Source organism: Pristiophorus japonicus, chromosome 9, assembly GCF_044704955.1.
Source record: "Pristiophorus japonicus isolate sPriJap1 chromosome 9, sPriJap1.hap1, whole genome shotgun sequence".
NCBI lineage: Eukaryota > Metazoa > Chordata > Chondrichthyes > Pristiophoridae > Pristiophorus > Pristiophorus japonicus.
This window is the reverse complement of record NC_091985.1, coordinates 127896356-127913915: the sequence shown is the minus strand read 5'-3', so window position 1 is coordinate 127913915 and position 17560 is coordinate 127896356. Positions and strand designations below refer to the sequence as shown.

The 17560-nt window shown below is 45.4% G+C and overlaps 1 protein-coding gene across 8 annotated transcripts in view; it reads right to left on the bottom strand.

Annotated features, from left to right (window-relative positions):
* Window positions 1-17560, bottom strand: part of LOC139273219 (protein sel-1 homolog 1-like) — a 125727-nt gene that overhangs the window by 50018 nt on the left and 58149 nt on the right. For 6 of the 8 annotated variants that reach the window (XM_070889824.1, XM_070889831.1, XM_070889828.1 and 3 more), the window contains exons 5-6: window positions 4029-4194; window positions 48-101 (exon numbers count right to left, since the gene is read on the bottom strand). In XM_070889824.1, coding sequence (XP_070745925.1) covers window positions 48-101; window positions 4029-4194 — 220 coding nt within the window. The remainder of the gene's footprint in view (window positions 1-47; window positions 102-4028; window positions 4195-17560) is intronic. The other 2 variants (XM_070889825.1, XM_070889827.1) reach the window with 2 other exon arrangements.

Sequence of the window (17560 nt, the reverse complement as noted above, 5' to 3'; positions counted from 1 at the left end):
TTCTGATCTAATTACCGTATAAAATTACACTACCTGCAATTTCTTACCTTAGGTTGGTTAAAACCCACACCAATACCAGTGGCATGCATGAATCCTAATGCCTAACAAAAGCCCAAAAAACACTAATTTAAAATCTTCAAAAATATTCACAGAATTCAGACACACTCTCACATCTTAAATATTCATGAACATAGAAACATAGAAAATAGGTGCAGGAGTAGGCCATTCGGCCCTTCGAGCCTGCACCGCCATTCAATAAGATCATGGCTGATCATTCCCTCAGTACCCAGTTCCTGCTTTCTCTCCATACCCGTTGATCCCTTTAGCCGTAAGGGCCATATCTAACTCCCTTTTGAATATATCTAAGGAACTGGCATCAATAACTCTCTGCGGCAGGGAATTCCACAGGTTAACAACTCTCTGAGTGAAGAAGTTTCTCCTCATCTCAGTCCTAAATGGCCTACCTCTTATCCTAAGACTATGTCCCCTGGTTCTGGACTTCCCCAACATCGGGAACATTCTTCCCAGTTCTAATCTGTCCAGTTCCGTCAGAATCTTATACGTTTCTATGAGATCCCCTCTCATCCTTCTAAACTCCAGCGAATAAAGGCCCAGTTGATCCAGTTTCTCCTCATATGACAGTCCAGCCATCCTGGAATCAGTCTGATGAACCTTGGCTGCACTCACTCAATAACAAGAACGTCCTTCCTCAGATTAGGAGACCAAAACTGAACACAATATTCCAGGTGAGGCCTCACTAAGGCCCTGTACAACTGCAGTAAGACCTCTCTGCTCCTATACTCAAATCCCCTAGCTATGAAGGCCAACATACCATTTGCCTTCTTCACCACCTGCTGTACCTGCATGCCAACTTTCAAAGACTGATGAACCATGACACCCAGGTTTCGTTGCACCTCCCCTTTTCCTAATCTGCCGCCATTCAGATAATATTCTGCCTTCGTGTTTTTGCTCCCAAAATGGATAATCTCACATTTATTCACATTATACTGCATCTGCCCAGTCACCTAACCTGTCCAAGTCACCCTGCAGCCTCTTGGTGTCCTCCTCACAGCTCACACCGCCACCCAGTTTAGTGTCATCTGCAAACTTGGAGATATTACACTCTATTCCTTCATCTAAATCGTTAATGTATATTGTAAAGAGCTGGGGTTACAGCACTGAGCCCTGCGACACTCCACTAGTCACTGTCTGCCATTCTGAAAAGGACCCGTTTATCCCGACTCTCTGCTTCCTGTCTGCCAACCAGTTCTCTATCCACATCAGTACATTACCCCCAATACTTTGATTTTGCACACCAATCTCTTGTGCGGGACCTTGTCAAAAGCCTTTTGAAAGTCCAAATGCACCACATCCACTGGTTCTCCCTTGTCCACTCTGCTAGTTACATCCTCAAAAAATTCCAGAAGATTCGTCAAGCATGATTTCCCTGTCATAAATCCATGCTGACTTGGACCGATCCTGTCACTGCTTTCCAAATGCGTTGCTATTTCATCCTTAATGATTGATTCCAACATTTTTCCCCACGACTGATGTCAGGCTTACCGGTCTATAATTACCCGTTTTCTCTCTCCCTCCTTTTTTAAAAAGTGGTGTGACATTAGCTACCCTCCAGTCCATAGGAACAGATCCAGAGTCGATAGACTGTTGGAAAATGACCACCAATGCATCCACTATTTCTAGAGCCACTTCCTTAAGTACTCTGTGATGCAGACTATCAGGCCCCAAGGATTTATCGGCCTTCAATCCCATCAATTTCCCTAACACAATTTCCCGCCGAATAAGGATATCCTTCAGTTCCTCCTTCTCACTAGACCCATTGACCCAGAGTACATTCGGAAGGTTATTTGTGTCTTCCTTCGTGAAGACAGAACCAAAGTATTTGTTCAATTGGTCTGCCATTTCTTTGTTCCCTATTATAAATTCACCTGAATCCGACTGCAAGGGACCTACGTTTGCCTTTACTAATCTTTTTCTCTTCACATAATTATAGAAGCTTTTGCAGTCAGTTTTTATGTTCTCTGCAAGCTTCCTCTCATACTCTATTTCCCCCTCTTAATTAAACCCTTTGTCCTTCTCTGTTGAATACTAAATTTCTCCCAGTCCTCAGGTTTGTTGCTTTTTTTAGCCAATTTATATGCCTCTTCCTTGGTTTTAACACTATCCTTAATTTCCCTTGTTAGCCACGGTTGAGCCACCTTCCCCGTTTTATTTTTACTCCAGACAGGGATGTACAATTGCTGAAGTTCATCCATGTGATCTTTAAATGTTTGCCATTGCTTATCCACCATCAACCCTTTAAGTGTCCTTTGCCAGTCTATTCTCGCCAATTCACGCCTCATACCATCGAAGTTACCTTTCCATAAGCTCAGGAGCCTAGTTTCTGAATTAACTGTGTCTCTCCATCTTAATAAAGAATTCAACCACATTATGGTCACTCTTCCCCAAGGGGCCTCGCACAACAAGATTGCTAATTAGTCCCTTCTTGTTACACATCACCCAGTCGAGGATGGCCAGCTCTCTCATTGGTTCCTCAACATATTGGTCTAGAAAACCATCCCTAATACACTCTAAGAAATCCTCTTCCACCGCATTGCTACCAGTTTGGTTAGCCCAATCGATATGTAGATTAAAGTCGCCAATGATAACTGCTGTACCTTTATTGCACAAATCCCTTATTTCTTGTTTGATGCTGTCCCCAACCTCACTACTACTGTTTGGTGGTCTGTACACAACTCCCACTGGTGTTTTCTGCCCTTTGATATTCCGCAGCTCCACCCATACCGATTCCACATCATCCAGGCTAATGTCTCTCCTTACTATTGCATTGATTTCCTCTTTAACCAGCAACACCACCCCACCTCCTTTTCCTTTCTGTCTATCCTTCCTAAATGTTGAATACCCCTGGATGTTGAGTTCCCAGCCTTGGTCACCCTGGAGCCATAATGTGTTGTTAACTTATCCATTTATCCATATTGTATATTATCCATATTTAAAATATTTTTCACCCTGTGTAACTTGTGAAAATAGTTTGGAACAAGGTTAATTTAATAACAAAAAGTAACTTAAATCTCAAAGTTTGATGAAAAAATTAGCACATTGAAATATTTTTTCAAAACTTTATCTGTATCATAATTTTTCCATGACAAAAATGGTACTATTTTTGAACAATCCAGTTGGGTTACCAATGGCATTGTAATGTGCTATTACAGGATATGGGCTAGAGTTTATGACTTTCCACACAGTGAGTGTCTATTCTCAGCCAGGGTATTTGAAGTTGGTATTGAATGAAGGTAAATCATTTCCCCATAGGGAGAAGGAAAAAAATAACATTGAAAGGGAATTCAATATGCGCTTACTTTTGCATACCACCTTGCAGTTGGTTGCAGAGTACCACTGTCAGATTATAACTGGGACAAGTTATCACTGGGAATGCATACTGATGCTTTCAAATAAGGAAGGAATATATTACAAATCCTTTGATGCACCACATTAAATATTGAAAAAGTTATATATTTTTTTAATTCATTCATGGGACATGGGTGTTGCTGTCAAGGCCAGCATTTATTGCCCATCCCTAATTGCCCTTGAGAAGGTGGTGGTGAGCCACTTTCTTGAACCACTGCAGACCATGTGGTGAAGGTGCAGGGAATTCCAGGATTTTGACCCAGTGAAAATGAAGGAATGGTGATATATTTCCAAGTCAGTATATAGGCACGATCAAATTAAATCCCAACCTTAAATTTTCAAGTATATTTGTAATCTTTTTTTAAAAAATTGACAAAGGTTATCCACATTGTAATTTTATGGAGCTATACTGCATGCAGCAACATCTGTTATTCAACTCAAAATCAGTTTGATAAGTAATATTTGACAAAGCCTTTACCAAGATAATAAGGATAATGGTATCTCCTACAAAAAATAATTCAGTTTGATAGCAGGCTGAAACAAATGCCCAATTAGGTTTTATCACATTACTTCCATGTTAAGTCCATTTTCAAGCAGCTCACAGTTTGGGCTTTATGAGAGCCATTTTCTGCTAGGGCTTCAAATAGATCTTTAGCTGCCGTAACATTCTGGGGCAGTTGGTCACCGAACAATAAGGCATAGGCTATTCGCTCCATGGCTTTAGTACTTCCGATATCAGCTGCTTTCACCAGTAGCTTATAACCTCTACTTAAAAACAGGAAATACAAGTGTTAGAAGCAGAAAACTTGTGTTGTTAAATGTCTCCAGATACGACTGTATTTAACTCTCTACTTTATGAACCCTGTTGGAGGCTGCATGTTGAAATAAGTATGTTTGTGCACTGCTCAACCTTCAGCATGAAGACTGTCATGATAAGAAATGTCACTTTTTAACAAATTGGCTATTACTGCAAGCTTTATAATAAAACCAGTTGATCTTGTACGGCATTGCACACAGGAAGTCAAGACCATATGTAGTCTTCTGCTCAAGCAGGGTTAGTAAATGAAAGAAGAAAGACATGGATTTATATAGCACCTTTCACGACCACCGGATGTCTCAAAGCGCTTTACAGCCAATGAAATACTTTTGGAGTGTAGTCACTGTTGTAGTGTAGGAAAGGGATAATTAGACCAAGGTGAACAGTTGTAATTCAGTCTCCATTTTAAAGTCATACAATCTGTCCTTATTTTTTAAAAATATAATTCTTTGATTTTATTTTATTAATTATAGTTAAACAGCAAAATGATTGCTAATTGGAAATAGAAGTAGAGTTGGTTGGAACACAGTAGTTTCTATGCAGTGCAGGCTGAGGAGCTTGGGAGACACAAAACTGAGGTGCTACAACACCACCAATGTCAGAATGGCGTGGTTACAATGCGGCAAGGTTACGTAGGCCGTTTCCATTATAAATGTGGACACAGGAATTTATATTGGGGCAAAAGGTGACAGAAAAGTGCGACAAAAGGAAGTAAAGTTTTCAGCAGTAAGCGTTGCAGATGTAAGTTTTAAAAAAAAAACATATTTGAAATGTGTTCAAAAGTATGGTTACCAGGTATAGTACAACTGTGTAAATAGCTTGGGCTTTTACTTTCATATCCTATGTCATCAAAAACTCCAAGTTGAGTTATAGTGTTCCAATATTTCTTATTCTGCATATGACATCTGCCCTACTATTATTTTGTTACACCTAAATTTGTAGAAAGTTAACCAATACAAGCATCTACAGGTATAAAGCTATCAAAACTTACCGGATTGCCTTTGTCAGTCTATGGGTTATCTGTCTTTATTAACAGTACAGTATTACATCAGAGAGAAAAAAAAAGACACTTCACGTCAATAGATTAACCATAAATGTTTGCAGTAGTATCAGTTGCTTGAGCAAAGTCATTATTGGCTTTTCACTAAATCTATGGTGAAGGAATTAGAAAAATGAGCCACAACCACAAAAATACCCACCATAGAAAATAATGCTTGCATAGAAGGTTTTAGAAGTCAATTTAGAAATCCATTCCAAATTACAACATAAGATATAATCTGAGGGTGTAAATATTTTTAATGTAAAATGTTGATAAGTAGACCACAATGGTTACTTTGAATCATGAAATATTGGAACATGTCAAAACAGCAAAGAAACATTGACACAACAACAATAACAACTTTTATTTATATAGCGCCTTTAACGTAGTAAAATGTCCCAAGGCGCTTCACAGCAGTGTGACAAGACAAAACAGATAAATTTGACACCGAGCCACAAAAGAAGAAATTAAGGCAGATGACTAAAAGCTTTGTTAAAGAGGTAGGTTTTAAGGAGCGTCTTAAAGGAAGAAAGAGAGGTAGAGAGGCGGAGAGGTATAGGGAGGGAGTTCCAGAGCTTGGGGCCCAAACAGTTGAAGGCACAGCCATCGATGGTTGAGTAGTTGTCATAAGGGATGTTCAAGAAGGCAGAATTTGAGGAATGCAGACATTTTGTGGGGTTGTGAGGTTGTGAGGCTGAAGGAGATTACAGAGATAGGGAGGGGAAAGGCCAGGAGTGATTTGTAAACAAGGATGAGAATTTTGAAATCGAGGCGTTGTTTAACCGGGAGCCAATGTAGGTCAGAAGGCACAGGGGTGATGGGTGATCTTGACTTGGTACGAGTTAGCACACCGGCTGGTGAGTTTTGGATGACCTCAAGTTTACGTAGTGTAGAATGTGGGAGGTGATACGCTCATAATAAAGGGTGAGACTGAGTACTGTGTACAATGAGCAAGTGTGACCTTAGCTCCTTTAATAAGATTCCAGAATGCAGGTACCTCGTGGGTTGTCTGCTTATATACTGTGCTCCCAAGGGATGCTGGGATCCCTTGGGACTCCAACAGGTGGGCCCTCTGGTGGTCAGGTGCCATGCAGGTTACAAAGGGTTAAATACATAACATCACTACCCCGTGAAGTCAACAGTACACTTATTTACAAGGTGAGACGATCTGGGGCTTCACACTCCCTTGTCGATCGTTTCGGTACAAATGCGGGTGTGGGTGGATTGGTCAGTTCTTCACTGGGCTGTTGGGCAGCCGGCCTTGCTGGGCAGCTGGAGATGATGAGTTTGGTTTTGTGGTCAACCATGATATCAGTTACCACTTGTGTGTGTGTGTTGGAGGGTCAAAGTTGGCGGTATCCTCTTCGGGTTGTTCATAGCTGTTGGTGAACCGCAATTTGATTTGGTCCAAATGTTTTCTGTGCGTTTGTCCATTGGCCAATTTGATCTGAAACAACCCACTCCCCTCTTTGGCTGTGACCGTGCCAGCAAGCCATTTGGGACCAGGTCCATAATTGAGCACAAACACAGGATCATTGATCTCAATATCGCGTGACAAATTTGCGCAGTCATGGTACACACTTTGTTGATATCGCTTGCCCTCCACGTGATCATGGAGATCAGGGTGGACAAGAGAGAGCCTTGTTTTAAGCACCCTTTTCATGAGCAGCTCAGCTGGGGGAACCCCGGTGAGTGAGTGGGGTCTGGTGCAGTAACTGAGCAGCACTCGGGACAACCGGGTCTGCGGGGAGCCTTCCAACACCCGTTTCAAGCTTTGCTTGATGGTCTGAATTGCCCGTTCTGCCTGGCCGTTGGATGCGGGCTTGAACGGGGCAGATGTGACGTGTTTGATCCCATTGCGGGTCATGAATTCCTTGAATTCAGCACTGGTGAAGCACGGCCCATTGTCGCTGACTAGGACATCAGGCAAGCCGTGCGTGGCAAACATGGCTCGTAGGCTTTCAATGGTGGCCGTGAACGTGCTTTCAAACATTATTGCGCATTCAATCCATTTTGAGTAAGCGTCCACGACAACCAAAAACATTTTGATTCTCGACCACGGTTTTGAGGGCCACAACCACAAACAGCGGGGCCTCTCTGGGTGCATTGCTCAGGTGAGAGCAAGTGTTGCATTGGCGCACGCATGACTCTAAATCTGAGTCGATGCCGGGCCACCACATCTGGGATCTGGCATTGACTTTCATCATTATGATAGCTGGGTGGATGCTGTGCAGTTCACATATGAATGTGTCTCTGCCTTTCTTGGGCAAGACCATGCGACTGCCCCACAATAGACAGTCCGCCTGCAGGGACAACTCGTCTTTGTGTCTGTGGAACGGCTTAATCGCCTTCTGCATTTCCACTGGGACACAGCACCAGCTCCCATGGAGGACACATTTTTATCAAGGACAGTAAAGAATCCTGGCTGGTCCAGGTCCTGATCTGGCGGGCCGTAACGGGGGACTTCTCATTCTCGAATGCGTCCATGACCATGAGCAAGTCCGCTGGCTGTGCCATTTCCAGCCTGGTGGTGGGCAACGGCAGCCGACCGAGAGCATCTGCGCAGTTGTCTGTGCCCGGTCTGTGGCGGAATACATAGTTGTATGCCGACAGCATGAGCGCCTATCTTTGGATGTGGGCAGAGGCATTGGTATTAATCCCTTTGCTCTCAGAGAACAGCGATACGAGTGGCTTGTGGTCAGTTTCAAGCTCAAACTTGAGACCAAATAAGTACTGGTGCATTTTTTTTACCCCGTAGACGCACGCCAGAGCCTCTTTTTCAATCATGCTGTAGGCCCTTTCGACCTTGGACAAACTCCTGGACGCATAAGCGACCGGTTGCAAAATCCCCGATTCATTAGCCTGTTGTAACACACACCCGACCCCGTTTGACGACGCATCGCAAGCCAGCACTAATCTTTTACAAAGGGTTGTACAGGACAAGCAGTTTGTTGGAATACAACAGATTTCTGGCTTTCTGAAAGGCAGCCTCTTGTAAATTCCCCCATACCCAGTCGTCTCCCTTGCGCAGCAGCGCATGTAGGGGTTCTAGCAGGGTGCTTAACCCAGGTAGGAAATTACTGAAATAGTTAAGGAGTCCCAAGAACAACCGCAGCTCCGTCACGTTCTGTGGTCGCGGCGCGTTCTTGATGGCCTCCGTCTTGGCGTCGGTGGGTCGAATGCCGTCTGCTGCGATTCTCCTTCCCAAGAATTCGACGTCCGGTGCCAGGAAAACACACTTCGAGCGTTTCAACCTGAGCCCCACGCGATCCAACCAACTAAGAGCCTCTTCCAGATTCTTCAAGTGCTCCATGGTGTCCCAACCTGTAACCAATATGTCGTCCTGGAATACAACTGTGCAAGGAACCGACTTCAGCAGGCTCTCCATGTTCTGCTGGAAGATCGCCGCGGCCGACTGAATCCCGAACGGGCACCGGTTATAGATGAACAGACCTTTGTGTGTGTTGATGCAGGTGAGGCCTTTCGAAGACTCCTCCAGCTCCTGTGTCAAGTAGGCCGAGGTCAGGTCCAGCTTGGTGAACGTCTTTCCTCCAGCCAGGGTCGCAAATAGGTCATCTGCCTTGGGTAGCGGGTACTGCTCCTGTCGCGAAAAATGGTTAATCGTTACTTTATCGTCCCCACAACTTCTGACCATGCCGTCGCCTTTGAGAACCGGAACAATCGGACTGGCCCACTCGTTGAACTCCACCGGCGCAATGATGCCTTCTTGCTGCAGCCTGTCCAGCTCAATTTCCACTTTTTCTCGCATCATATATGGCACCGCCCGTGCCTTGTGGTGGATGGGTCGTGGACCGGGAACCAAATGGATCTGCACTTTCGCCCCCGAGAAGCTTCCAATGCCTGGCTCGAACAATGATGGGAACTTGCACATGAGGCGTCGTCGACGGATGAGAGCGTTCGGATGTCATCCCAGTTCCAGCGGATTTTTCCCAGCCAGCTTCTGCCGAACAACGTGGGGCCATCCCCTGGTACAATCCACAGCGGGAGTTTGTGTATTGCTCCTTCGTAGGAGACTTTGACTTCTGTACTGCCAATTACAGGGATTAATTCCTTGGTGTAAGTCTTTAATTTGAACTGAATGGGGCTGAGCTTGGGCCAGTGTGCCTTTTTGCCCCACAGCATGTCGAAGGCCTTGATACTCATTATGGACTGACTTGCCCAGTGTCCAACTCCATAGATACTGGAATACCGTTCAGTTCAACTTTCAACATTATTGGTGGACATTTCGTAGTGAATGTGTGTACCCTGTACGCTTCTGCCTCCTCAGTACGAGTCTCTAATTCAGCCTGATCCACAGTAGATCGATCTTCCTCTGCAATGTGGTGGTTTGCAGGGTTTGCAGCTCGCCTGCACATTCATTGGAGGTGTCTCATTGTTCTGCAACCATTGCACGAATGGTGCTTAAAACGGCATTGATCAGGCCGATGATCACCTCTGCAGCGCCAATAGGGTGTTAACTGCCTCGCAGTAACAATTGATAGCGGACTCTGGGTTATCTGAAGTTGGGCCGCAGCAGCCAGCGTGTACATTCTGCCATGTACATTTTTGCTCGAGATTGACGTTATTTTATGCACAGTACTGACCAAAACTTATTTATTCTGCGAAATCTGCTTGGTGTTGTCACTTGTGGACATAAATGCTTGGGCTATGGTGATGGCTTTACTTAGATTCGGAGTTTCTACAGTCAACAGTTTGCTAAGTATTGTCTCATGTCCAATGCCCAGTATAAAAAAGTCTCTGAGCATTTGTTCTAGGAATCCCCCAAACTCACAATGTCCTGCGAAGCACCTTAGTTCGGCGACATAGCTCGCCACTTCCTGGCCCTCCAATCATTGACACGTGTAGAACCGATATCTCGCCATCAGAACGCTTTCCTTAGGATTTAGGTGCTCCCGGACCAGCTTACACAATTCTTCGTAGGATTTCTCTGTTGTTTTTGCCGGGGCCAGGAGATTCTTCATGAGGTCATAGGTTGTTGCCCCACAGACAGTTAGGAGGATCGCCCTTCATTTGGTAGCCTTCTCGTCCCCTTCCAGCTCGTTGGCCAGGACGTATTGGTCGAGCCTCTCCACGAAGGCCTCCCAATTGTCCCCTTCTGAGAACTTTTCCAGGATGCCGACTGTTCTTTGCATTTTCGCGCGGTTGTTCGTCACCTCGTCGTCAATTGGTACACTCATAATAAAGGGTGAGACTGAGTACTGTGTGCAATGAGCAAGTGTGACCTTAGCTCCTTTAATAAGATTCCAGAATGCAGGTACCTCGTGGGTGGTCTGCTTATATTCTGTGCTCCCAAGGGATGCTGGGATCCCTTGCAGGTTACATAGGGTTAAATACATAACAGGAGGCCAGCCAGGAGTGAGTTGGAGTAGTCAAGTCCAGAGGTAACAAAGGCATGAATGAGGGTTTCAGCAGCAGAAGAGCTGAGGCAGGGGCGGAGGTGGGCAATGTTACGGAGATGGAAAAAGGCGGTTTTAGCTATGCCGCAGGTATGTGGCTGGAAACTCATTTCAGGGTCAAATATGACACCTAGGTTGCGAACAGTCTTGTTCACCCTCAAATTGATGCTAGGGAGAGGGATGGAGTCGGTGGTTAGGGAACGCAGTTTGTGGCGGGGACCAAAGATAGTGGCTTCAGTTTTCCTAATATTTAATTGAAGAAAATTTCTGCTCATCCAGTACTGGATGTCGGACGAGCAATCTGACAATTTAGATACCAAGCAGGGGTCAAGAGAAGTGGTGGAGAGGTAGAGCTGGGTGTCGTCAGCGTACATGTGGAAACTGCCTCTGTTTTGTCGGATGATATCGCCAAGGAGCACCATATAGATGAGAACCTACAAGGGAGCAAGCTATCTTAGATCTGGTCCTGTGTAATGAGACAGGAATAATAAACGATCTCCTAGTAAAAGATCCTCTCGGAATGAGTGATCACAGTATGGTTGAATTTGTAATACAGATTGAGGGTGAGGAAGTAGTGTCTCAAACGAGTGTACTATGCTTAAACAAAGGGGGCAACAGTGGGATGAGGGCAGAGTTGGCTAAAGTAGACTGGAAACACAGACTAAACGGTGGCACAATTGAGGAACAGTGGAGGACTTTTAAGGAGCTCTTTCATAGTGCGCAACAAAAATATATTCCAGTGAAAAAGAAGGGCAGCAAGAGAAGGGATAACCAGCCGTGGATAACCAAGGAAATAAAGGAGAGTATCAAATTAAAAACCAATGCGTATAAGGTGGCCAAGGTTAGTGGGAAAATAGAAGATTGGGAACATTTTAAACAACAGCAAAGAATGACTAAGAAAGCAATAAAGAAAGGAAAGATTGATTACGAAGGTAAACTTGCGTAAAACATAAAAACAGATAGTAAAAGCTTTTACAGATATATAAAAAGGAAAAGAGTGACGAAAGTAAATGTTGGTCCCTTAGAAGATGAGAAGGGGGATTTAATAATGGGAAATGTGGAAATGGCTGAGACCTGAAACAATTATTTTGCTTCGGTCTTCACAGTGGAAGACACAAAAACCACGGCAAAAATTGCTGGTCACAGTAATGTGGGACGAGAGGACCTTGAGACAATCACTATCACTAGGGGGGTAGTGCTGGACAGGCTAATGGGACTCAAGGTAGACAAGTCCCCTGGTCCTGATGAAATGCATCCCAGGGTATTCAAAGAGATGGCGGAAGTTATAGCAGATGCATTCGTTATAATCTACCAAAATTCTCTGGACTCTGGGGAGGTACCAGCGGATTGGAAAGCAGCTAATGTAACGCCTCTGTTTAAAAAAGGGGGCAGACAAAAGGCAGGTAACTATAGGCCGGTTAGTTTAACATCTGTAGTGGGGAAAATGCTTGAAACTATTAAGGAAGAAATAGCGGGACATCGAGATAGGAATAGTGCAATCAAGCAGACGCAGCATGGATTCATGAAGGGGAAATCATGTTTAACGAATTTACTGGAATTCTTTGAGGATATAACGAGCATGGTGGATAGAGGTGTGCCGATGGATGTAGTGTATTTAGATTTCCAAAAGGCATTCGATAAGGTGCCACACAAAAGGTTATTGCAGAAGATAAAGGTACGCGGAGTCAGAGGAAATGTATTAGCATGGATTGAGAATTGGCTGGCGAACAGAAAGCAGAGAGTCGGGATAAATGGGTCCTTCTCGGGTTGGAAATCGGTGGTTAGTGGTGTGCCACAGGGATCGGTGCTGGGACCACAACTGTTTACAATATACATAGATGACCTGGAAGAGGGGACAGAGTGTAGTGTAACAAAATTTGCAGATGACACAAAGATTAGTGGGAAAGTGGGTTGTATAGAGGACACAGAGAGGCTGCAAAGAGATTTAGATAGGTTAAGCGAATGGGCTAAGGTTTGGCAGATGGAATACAATGTCGGAAAGTGTGAGGTCATCCAGCTTGGGAAAAAAAACAGTAAAAGGGAATATTATTTGAATGGGTAGAAATTACAACATGCTGCGGTGCAGAGGGACCTGGGGGTCCTTGTGCATGAATCCCAAAAAGTTAGTTTGCAGGTGCAGCAGGTAATCAGGAAGGCGAATGGAATGTTGGTCTTCATTGCGCGAGGGATGGAGTACAAAAGCAGGTAGGTCCTGCTGCAACTGTATAGGGGATTGGTGAGGCCGCACCTGGAGTACTGCGTGCAGTTTTGGTCACCTTACTTAAGGAAGGATGTACTAGCTTTGGAGGGGGTACAGAGACGATTCACTAGGCTGATTCTAGAGATGAGGGGGTTACCTTATGATGATAGATTAAGCAGACTGGATCTTTACTCGTTGGAGTTCAGAAGGATGAGGGGTGATCTTATAGAAACATTTAAAATAATGAAAGTGATAGACAAGATAGAGGCAGAGAGGTTGTTTCCACTGGTCGGGGAGACTAGAACTAGGGGGCACAGCCTCAAAATACGGGGGAGCCAATTTAAAACCGAGTTGAGAAGGAATTTCTTCTTCCAGAGGGTTGTGAATCTGTGGAATTCTCTGCCCAAGGAAACAGTAGAGGCTAGCTCATTGAATGTATTCAAGTCACAGATAGATAGATTTTTAACCAATAAGGGAATTAAGGGTTACGGGGAGCGGGCGGGTAAGTGGAGCTGAGTCCACGGCCAGATCAGCCATGATCTTGTTGAATGGCGGAGCAGGCTCGAGGGGCTAGATGGCCGACTCCTGTTCCTAATTCTTATGTTCTTATGTTCTTATGTTGTTCTTATGTAAATAGGAGGGGGCCAAGGATAGATCCTTGGGGGACACCAGAGGCAACGATGCGGGAAGAGAAGCCATTGCAGGAGATTTTCTGGCTACGATTAGATAGATAAGAATGAAGCCAAGTGAGTGTGATCCCACCAAGCTAGACAATGGTGGAGAGGCATGGAGGAGAATGAAGTGATCAACTGTGTCAAAGGCTGCAGAAGGATGAGGAGGGATAGTTACATTGGAAAGAATCTTGTTATTTGTTTTATAACTTAGTTTATGCTTTTGGAAATTCCAATTTAAATTAAAAAAAAATATGGTTGACAAAATACATAGCAAAATACATTTTTTAATTGTCATACCCAGATCAGTGTAACTTTAGTGAGGTTGGACTACATTCCTCTTTATGAACTGCAGAATGGAGCACAGTATTGACTGGAGGGCTGCAAGAAAGACTCCAAGCTGTGCTCAACGAGGCACTATAATTTCAAGAATACTGATAGTTCTCCTGTGGCATTAATTAGAGATAGCCCAGAATCTGGAGAGTGGCCTGATTGTCATGTTGACATGGCTTGTGACCGTGCACTTTGATTATCGGAGTTATAAAAGAAATGGGTGTAAATTGCAACTTCCATCTTTCTCTTTCCCAGATGTGCAGAATTTAATCAACGGCAGTTGCAATTCCCTCGCCTAGTTGAAAAATCAAAGCTCTGAGAATAAAGTGGGAATAAATCCCGAGGTTTCAGAGAAGCTTGCAGGGAAAATTAGTTTTGCAGAGTTATGCAATTTTCATGTATTTGTTATGGTATGAATTTGATTTTAGGCGTATGTAATGGGGTTTCATACAAAATAACTCCGCCAATAAATGTTTGCAGAAAATTGTTTGAACCATTTAATTGGTCACAGGTGTTCCATGCTAAAGTTGTTGGTTTAGAATTGGGAGCTTCAAAGAAAAATTGAGCTATTTTTCAGCAATATTCTCCTAAAACGGGCATCAGCGTAGATACAAACTGAAAAGAAAGGCTGGTGCCAGAATGAGGAGGCTTTGTGCAGCAAAAAATCGAACAAAAGAAAACCAGCATGCATTTGAACTGGCAAACAAAGGTTTATCAACTACGAGACAGGTGAGCTTTCAGTTGATCAAAAGCCTTTACTGTGCGCATATTAATTTTAGAAAATCAAATATTATTCTACATTTTAAAGCAGTATGATAGACAGATTCTTCAAGCTTTTGTGTTGTGAAGCAAGTAGGATAAAAGGAATAGGGAGAAAGACTGGTATTATCATTTGGTGGTGAAGCATTTACTTTGTGTAGATCTGGTGGTCAGTGTGGATAATGATTCTGCAAAGTCCGTGATTCTCACAACTTATGACTGGATGTTAGAAACATAGAGGCAGAAATTTAAAAGGTTACAGAAAGTTAATGACTGTCATTATGGAGAAATGGACAATATACAGGTGCAGCGTTGAGAATCTGGAGTTCCGGAATCCGGAATGTTCCGGAATCCGGGACGATCAGTGGCATGGTCGTCCGGAATGCGTAAAATGTTCCGGAATCTGGACCAGATGAACCTGCTGACCTCGGGTCCCCACCTTGCCGCTGCTCGCCACTGCCCTTAGCTCGGGGCCTCCTTGCCGGCCTGCCCGACGACCTCCTTGGCGGGGCCCGCCTGAGCACCTGCCGAGGACGTCGTCGGGCGGACCGGCCCTGCTAACAGCTCCTCGGCGGGGCACGTCCGCCCGACGTCCTCCTCGGCAGGGCCAGTCCACCCAAACACCTCCTTGGTGGGGCCCCGGCCAACAGATCCTCGCCGGGGCCCCTCCCGACAACGACCTCCTCGACGGGGCCCCGGCTGGCCCGACGACCTGCTCGGTGGGGCTGGCCCGCCTGATGACCTCCTCGGCGGGGTCCCACCCGACGACCTCCTCGGCCCGACGGTCTTCTCGGCGGAGCCAGACAGCCTGAACAGCTCCACGGTGGGAATCCCCCTCCCCACCCACCCCCCCTTCTGACGTTCCGAAATCCAGAAATCCCCGAACCTGGGCTCTGGATTCCAAGTCCGGAAAAGCCCGGAATCTGGAACTGCCTCAGTCCCGAGAGTTCCGAATTTTAGGCGCAGCACCTGTAGTGACATTGTAAGGAGAGGGAGAAATGTAATGGATTATTAAGAAATGCAACATTTAATCTTAGGAGATTGTTTACTGGAAGTGTTGTATATGCTGACTATGGATATACTCTATGTGTCGTCACTGTGAGATTGTATAAGATGGAGACTTGTTTACCTGATGTACTATCAATAAGGTTCACACCGTGTACATACATGCTGGCACCACTAGAGGCTGCAACTGGTGGAGACTGGGGGTTTCCTGCCCTGGTGGCAGAGCGCTGTATAAAAGGCTGCGCACCATGCTTGCACAGCACTCTGGAGTTTGAAATAAAGGACCAAGGTCCCGGCAGTTTGAGTACAACACATTGCCTCGTGGAGTCATTCATCGGTACAGTACAAACATAATAACTGGCGACGAGAATAAGGACTTCCACGCGATATTATGTCTACCTTTGGCACACAAAAAGACTTCGCAGAGGATGATGATTGGGATGCCTTCACGGAAAGGCTTGAGCTATATTTCATGGCAAATGACCTGGCAGGGGGGACGGACGCATTGGCGGAGAAGCGCAAGGCTACACTGCTGACCAGTTGTGGGCCCGAGGTCGACCGCCTCGTCAGGGACTTGCTGGCATCCAAGAAGGCCAAGGATAAGATATACGATGAGCTGACTGAACTAATTCACGACCAACTTAAACCAAAGTGGAGCATCCTCATGGTCAGGCACAGATTCTACACGCACTGCAGACCTGAGGGCCAGGAGATTGCAAAATATGCTGCCGACCTCAGGAGACTTGCGGCACCGTGTGATTTTGGCACACACCTCAACGAAGCATTGAGAGACATCTTCGTTATAGGAATTAGCCACGAGGGCCTCCTTTACAAGATACTATCTGTCGACACCACAGTCAACCTGCAGAAAGCCATCAGCAGCAGTCAGGCATTCATGACCTTGACCTGCAGCACCAAGCAAATCATTCAGCCTGTGGACTCAAACCCGGCAGTACTGTACACAGAATGGTGCCTTTCACAGGCAAGACTGTAGAACGTGGCTCTGCCCAGGGCAGAGAGCACAGACCTCAGGGTTCCAGAACTCAAAGTCCGCCGAGGGGTGCTAATCGAGTAGCACCATGCTGGCGTTGCGGAGGAAACCATAGGGCTCACCAGTGTCCGTTTGCGGAGTACATATGCAAAACCTGTAACACGAAGGCCACCTCCAGCGCATGTGTAAAGAAATACGACTCACCGTCTAGCAGAGGTGTCAGTCGATGACTTTGAATCCAGCGGGGAGTATGATGATTTGGCCAGAGAGGCAGCTCAGCCCCAAGAAGAAGTGTATGGAGTGTATACCTGTGCCACCGATTGTCCTCCAGTGAAGATGGAAGTCGAGATAAATGGCATTCCAGTCTTCATGGAAGTGGACACAGGAGCGAACAAGTCAGTGATGAGCCAGGATGCCTTCGAGAGGCTGTGGAACGAAAAACGACCCAAGCTGGCTCCAGTACAGGAAAAGTTGCGCACCTATACCAAGGAGCTTATCACAGTCCTTGGTCGTGCAGATGTAAGTGCAATCCATAATGGCGTGGTGCATAAGTTACCTCTGTGAATTGTTGCAGGTGATGGCCCAATGCGACTCGGAAGAAGGTGGATGGGAAAGATCCAATGGAAATGGGAAGACCTCTTCAGTCCAGCAATCCTCCGTGCTCAGAGGCAGAGCAAAACCTCACCTTCGCTTGGGCCAGGCACCAGAGAACAAAATGGAGCAGCAACTGAGGCACAGGCCGTCCATCACGACTGTGTGGCAATGATACGACCGGAACGATCTAAAAATACCTTCCCGGCTCCAGTGGCAGGACTCCTGGGGAGGAAGATCAAAATCACAGGTACCCTTCCAGCGTTTGTGGCAGAATCGCGGGTGAGAAGGATCAAGGCAGTTGACCTTGA